Below are 7093 nucleotides of genomic sequence, written 5' to 3' on the forward strand. Positions count from 1 at the left end.
ATAGGCGCTTTCCGGTATGGCTTTGAGTTCCCTCTGCGAATTCTGTTTTACGTCTTCTATGGATTCAAAACGCGTTCCTCTGAGTGGTAATTTGAGGTTGGGAAACAGGAAAAAGTCACACGGTGCAAGATCAGGTGAATACGGTGGCTGTTCGATGGTATTTATTGAATGTTTGGCCTTAAAATCGTTGATAATGTTGAACAAATTGAGGTGAATCGGAACAAGCCGGGCGTTGACACGTCGCATACACAAATTGTCCACCAAAATCAAACGAGCCATCTCACGACCGATGCCTAGCTCTCGTGCTATCTCTCTAACACTCACATGAGGATTTTTGAACACGATTTCCTTTGCCTTTTCAATGTTTTCGTCGGTGGTAGAGGTCGAAGGTCGTCCAGAACGCGGCATGTCTTCGACGGTCGTACGACAGTCCTGAAAGGCTTTGTACCACTCATAAACTTGAGTTTTCGATAAAACTGATTCCCCATAAGCCTTTTGTAGCATTCGCAACGATTCTGCACACGAAATTTCGTTCGAAAAACAAAATTTGATGCAAACTCTTTGTTCAATATTTTTTTCCATTGTTTTTTTCGCAACGCACTACTGAGGTGAACTGGTTTCAACAGCTGCCGTAAACGAACTGTCCTGAAGATAGCGCTCCAATTTGGCATGTAATTTAAGGACAGTGCTGCCAAACTACATAAACTTAAAATATCGAAAAATATACAGCGCGCGAATTTTAAATGAGAATTTCCGAAAGCTTTTCGGTCACAATGTATATGTCTTTGTAATTCTTTACATATCATCTGATTTATAGATCTCCACGGTTTAGAACAACAACAATAACCAAATGGCAAACTTCTTATACCCACCACCCACCCACTCTTCTCTTTACAAATTTTGTTTATTCAGCAATTATACACAGTTGCGTCTAATATAAATAACTCATTGATTTGTCTCTGGAAAGAAGGTGTGTTTTATTTAATGATAAGTTAGGTGTGTCCTCAATTACTGGAGCATCGATCAGCTGTCAATGCAAAACAACTTTTCAGTTCAAAATTGCTCGCTCACTACTTATGTTCACACACAACAGCATTCCTAAATATAAATTAAATATTATAATATTGACTGCCAGCAATGTGAAATGTTTGTTTTAAAATAATAATTCAATTAATTAAAACCTTTTAATAACTTTTAATGAAATCAAAAAAAAAAAAAAATAAATAAATAATTAAAATTAGTTATATGGTTGACCTTGGACACATGCGCGCAGATTTTGCCTAACCGCCGCTGACTTTCAACTTGAAAAATCTTTAAAGGCAACACAAAAAAAAAAAGAAAAAAGAAAAAAAAAATTGCTGTTATGTAGTAGTAGTAGTTGTTGTTGTTTGTTGCACACTTAATATGCATAATTCTTTGTTTACACTGTTGACAGGTGTTTTATATGAAAATAAAAAAATGTGAAGAAAAAAAAAACAAGAAAAAAATTTTACTATATTTTTTTTTATAGTAGTTTTTACTTCTAATAATTTATGGCGCTTGACTTCGCTTGAATTTACTGCATGTGCACATAAAAGCTGTTGTTGTATACTCTTTGTACATTGTTGGTTGGTTGTGACAGCGGTGGGAGGTGTACTTGCACTGCAATTGCACGCTTTCAAAATTCAATTTTAAATGAAATATATATAATTCTGTTTGTTCGTTCGTTCGTTTGTTAGATTATTGCATAAATTTTAAACTTAAAAGTGATGCGCAATCACGTACACATTTTTGCCTTTTATTGAAAAATACTAGAATTCTAGAAAATTTCAATGCAAACACAAAATAATAATAAAAAGCTAATAAAACGCCACACGTGCCGTTGTCGTTAAAATATAGGTCAAAGCTCTTATTGTCTCGTGTTGTAACAGAACAGAAGTAATGAGAGTGTTGCGCTTACATATACATATATATATGCACAACATATACTACACAACATATACTAAGTACAGACGAACAAATGTGCATAGCATATAACTGAACTATGCTGTTATATGCTGTAATATGTTGCTGTTTCCATGGTATAAATTGAAATGCGTTCTTTAAAGAAAAACGCAGTGCTGCGCTGTTAATTGACACACTTGCAAAAGGGTTCCGTCCGTCCTTTATGCTTAACATTTTTATGGTTTTTTTTATAACCATTTTATGCTGTACTGCAGTGTCACTTTAAGAAATTACTTTATTCTTGATAAATATAATATAAAGAGGTTTTAATTTTAAACAGTAGTGTACTACAACAACAAAAATTCATTTCATATATGATTTTAATTAATTGAATTTTGAATTTAATTTAATTTAATCGAATTTAAATATTATATATGTATATGCTTTTCTTTATAAATAAATAAGTTTATACTTTTAATGACAAAATTTTATTTATATATTTTAGTACGGTCTAAATAAATAAATAACTAAATGAATTATCATTTAGTTATATATTTTTAAATGAGCAAATTAATTAATTGTCTACATAATAAACAACTTCTTTTAAATAATTTTTAAAGAATATATTTTTTTTCACTAATATAAGACAAAGATCTATAGTATCATGAATATGACTATAGATTATCGAAATCTATATCTCGAAATATTGTTGACAATGAAATATATTTCTTAAAAATAATTTAAAATTTTTGTTTATTATTTTAACAATCGACAAATTATAATAATATATATAATATATATATATATTATAATATAATTTTAAAAAATATATTTCTAAATAAATAAATAATAACAATAAATAAATAAATTTAAAAAAAATAAATTTATTTAGTAAATAAATTATTATTTAAATAATAATTATTATTACATAAAAATTTAATATACAATTTAAAAATAAATAAATATATAAATAAATAAATAAATTATTATTTTAATAATTATTATGACATATAATTTAAATATATAACTTAAAAAATATATTTTTAATAAATAAATAATAATAATAAAAAAAAAATAATTTATTTAGTAAATAAAATATTATTTAAATAATAATTATTATTACATAAAAAATAATATACAATTTAAAAATAAATAAATAAATTATTATTTAAATAATTATTATTACATATAAATTAAATATATAATTTTAAAAAAATTTATTTCTAAATAAATAAATAATAATCATAATAAATGATAATTTATTTAGTAATTAAATAAATAAATAAATAAATTATTATTTAAATAATAATTATTATTAGATATAAATTAAATATGCAATTCAAAAAAACATATATATTTCTAATTTACATTTATTTTATTTTATTTATTTTATAATTATTCTTATACTATACCCTGTTTTATACTTATCATTTATTTTCTATTTTTTTCTCTTTCTTACAGCCAAATCGCACTTACTACTTAGAAGACCCTGAAGGTTTTTGTTTGAAATGGTGTGAAGCCATTGAAACAATGCACTCGCTAGTCTTTAAAAATATTGCAACACCCGCGCAAACTAACTCCTCTGCTATGTCAACGACATCGAACACGACGAGAAGCGGTTCGACATCTCTAAAAGCAAGCTCTTCAAACTGAAAATGCTGTTATTTGTGAAATTTTTAATATAAAACAAATAATTAGCAAACAAATGAATACAACATACACACACACACATACATACACGTACAAAAGCAGGCGTCATATAGTTTGAGCATAAAATAGAAAATCATTGCTGCAAACAAAAGTCGAAAGAGAGACATATAAAAATTTTAATGTCTTCAAACAGAGACGACGCTCTGCTTTAGACTGTGGCTCAAACAATATTGGCAGCACAAAAATGTTAAAAGAGACAAAGTTGATCAAAGGAACTCTGCTATGCGTCATGTTAAATATAATAAACAACAACAAACTGGATAACAACAACAAGATGAAAACTGAAAAAGATGAGTTAAGCTCAAAAATAAACAAATATGGCTGCTGCTGTTAGTGTAAAAACAATAACTCATTAAAAAATTAGCAAACAATTTATTTAAAAAAAATTTAGTTTAAAACAAATTTTTAGTTAAAAAATGTCAAGTAAAATTAAATTTAAAGTATATATATTTAATATTAAAAAATTACTAGAAAATATTATATTTAATTTATAAAATCAAATCAAATAAAATAATTTAATACAATTAATAAAGCAAATTAAGTAATTAAGTAAATAAAATAAAGATTTAGCAAAAATAATGATGAAACACAACTCAACCTAAGATTAATATTATTGTAATAAATTAATTATATTAATTTAATTTCAATTAAATATATAAATATAAGTAAGTCAAAATTATAGTTTATAGTATAAAACACATATACATATTTAAATATATATATTTAATTGTAAAACAAAAACAAAGTATGGAACAATAACGCTGGTTTGTAAATAATTAGTTCGGTTTTAGGTTAAGTAATAAAAAAAAGTAAATATTTATTTTTAATTAAGCATTAAATACAATTAAATAAATTATTTAACTTAACAGCTATTAGATTAAATAACGAAAAACTAAGCTAACTGCTAGTTTATAGTAAAACAATGTTTGTCATAATGTATAGTAACAAAACAAAAACAAAAAAAAAACAAAACAAAACAAAAAATACGTATGAAAAATTAATAAGAAAATTATTGTAAATTAATAAATGTGGAATATATCCAAAGTCCTCAGATAAACACATATGTAAGCAATATTGCAATATACACACATACTTGCATAAAAACGAGAACCTAAACAAACGCAAAATATATAACTAAAAAAAGTAATGGTAGTGCTAAGCTATAGCTCGGTGTGTTAGAAAGCCCTTTTGCAAACACAGAGTTGCTATAGCTTTTAAAAAGCAGTAAGCAAAAAAGCGTCAATAATAAGTTTAAACTTATTAACAAATATTAATTAATTGCTTCTAAGAATATTTTTAAAAATATATTTTTTTTTGTACATTTTGGAAGTTCTAAAACTTTATTTAAAAAACTAAAATTAACTTTTAAAAAATTCTTATTCAGTTTTTGCTGCTGCAATAGTGTTGCCATATTAATAAAAATTATATTTGCCGATAAATAACTGTAACGCCTTTGTTATGTGTTTGTATTTGTTGTATTTATATGTGTTTATTAAACTATAAATGTTAAAATTAATAATTAAGCTTCGTGTAATTATAAATTAAATTGCAAAATGAGAGAAAATCTAGTAAAATTAATTTAAAAAAACTTTGCATAAAAAATGTAATTAAATTAGGAAATAGGCGTCACTCGATGAACGTCACAAGCGTTGAAATTAACTTAATGGTCTACTAAAACGTTTTAGATTCGCACAGATCGTTTAAATTTTTTTTGTTCCGCTTTTATTATTAATGCTTTTAAAAACGGTACAGAAAAAACTTGTTTCTAACGCTACTACTCAACGCTTAACTGGCGTCATTTTAGTGACGTATATAAGCTTGACTTTTTCTTCTAGTGTTTCAATTTAATTTAACAAAGCTTATTATTTTTGCCCTATAACGAAACGTATAAGACTTAAAATCTTTTCTTTTTCTTTGCTATATGGAAACAAGGAAGGAAACATTTATAATAAATTATAAAAATAAATTGCAAATTAAAAAATGAGATCGAACATAAACAAAAAAACAAACAACATTAAAAATGAAATTAATTAATGAACTAATAAAATGCAAATAAATAGAATTTTAAAATTGAAAACTAGCAAAAAATGTAGCAAATAGAAGAAAAAACTAGAAAATTTATAGACAAAGTGTCAACACTACTGTTTTGCATATTTGCATTAAAAACAAACATATTAAAATAAAATTTTTCAATTTATTTAAAATTTAATTATGAAGGAAATTATATGTTAAAGCTAAAGCTTTTTACATATACAAAATTGTTAATATATTAATTAAAAGTTCTATTTTATGTTTTATATTTTGTTCCATTTTTTTTGGCAAATTGTTTAATTTTGTATTTTGCAATTAATTATTTTTTGTCGTTATGTATTATATTAGGAAAAAAAAAATAATTTGTTGTCAAACACTATTGTAAGCTAAAAATTATAAATATTTTTATTTAATTTTGCGTTTTCTAATAATTTTTTCTTTAATATTAATATTTTCGCTAATGTTTATAAGCATATAATTAGTCTTAAACTAAAACAGGTACGAAATTAAATTTTGACTAAAATTAAATTTAAAAAAATTTTTAAATTTATATTAAAACAAATTTGTATTATATAAAATTAATAATAAAAACAAACAAAATAATTCTTAATTAAATAATTTTTAGCATAAATTTTTTTCAAAATTTGTCTTAAAATTAATTGCAAAAATTTTGTTTTTAATTGCTGTGGAAAATTACATTTTGTTTATTTGTTTATTAAGTTACTAAATTTAAAAAAAAATAATTACTTTTCTTTATAGTTATTATACTTATTACATTTGTTGTGGTTTTTAAGTTTAAGCCCTTTATAAGTTTAATTAAATATTACACTATAAAACAAATTATATATAAATTTATCTCATTTCTTATTTATTTATTTTTGCATTAAAAAAGCGACATTTTTTTGTGTTTCAAGCAATTTATTATAGTTAAATTCTTAGTTTTTTTAATAAGAAAAATAAAAGAGAAAAGGATTTACTTATTATAAAAATTATTTATTATTTATATTAACTTAAACAAAAAAGTAAAAGTTTCATGTATAGATTTTTGTGTAGAATATACCAATATAAATTTAAGCACATTTGTTTTAGATTTTAAGTATAAATTATTTATAAAAAAAGAAAGAGAAATTAATTAAATAATTTTTAGTTTAAATTAAAAGAAAAAAAATTAAACTTTTCAAATAAAAATAAAATGTAAACAATGTTTAAAATATAACAAAAAATTTTATCTTTTTATTTATTTATTTATTCGGTTCTTTTGATATATCTAGGTTTTTTATTTCAACAGAGTCTACTTAAAGTAAAGGAGGAAACCAAACGATTATAATTTTTATAGAAGTTATAATAATATTGTATTTATTATTATTATTATAATAATATAATATTATTATATATAAATATTAAATTATAATAATAATATTATTATAAA

The 7093-nt window shown here is 23.2% G+C and overlaps 1 protein-coding gene across 1 annotated transcript in view; it reads left to right on the plus strand.

The window, feature by feature from the left end:
• The window catches only part of LOC119677297 (kin of IRRE-like protein 1), a 14765-nt gene extending 11189 nt beyond the window's left edge, over nt 1-3576 (plus strand). The window contains exon 5 of the mRNA XM_038088568.1: nt 3385-3576. Coding sequence (XP_037944496.1) covers nt 3385-3576 — 192 coding nt within the window. The remainder of the gene's footprint in view (nt 1-3384) is intronic.
• The last annotated feature ends 3517 nt before the right edge of the window (nt 3577-7093 follow it).

The sequence above is a fragment of the Teleopsis dalmanni genome, chromosome 2 (genome assembly GCF_002237135.1).
Source record: "Teleopsis dalmanni isolate 2A chromosome 2, ASM223713v2, whole genome shotgun sequence".
In the NCBI taxonomy this organism is placed as follows: Eukaryota; Metazoa; Arthropoda; class Insecta; order Diptera; family Diopsidae; genus Teleopsis; species Teleopsis dalmanni.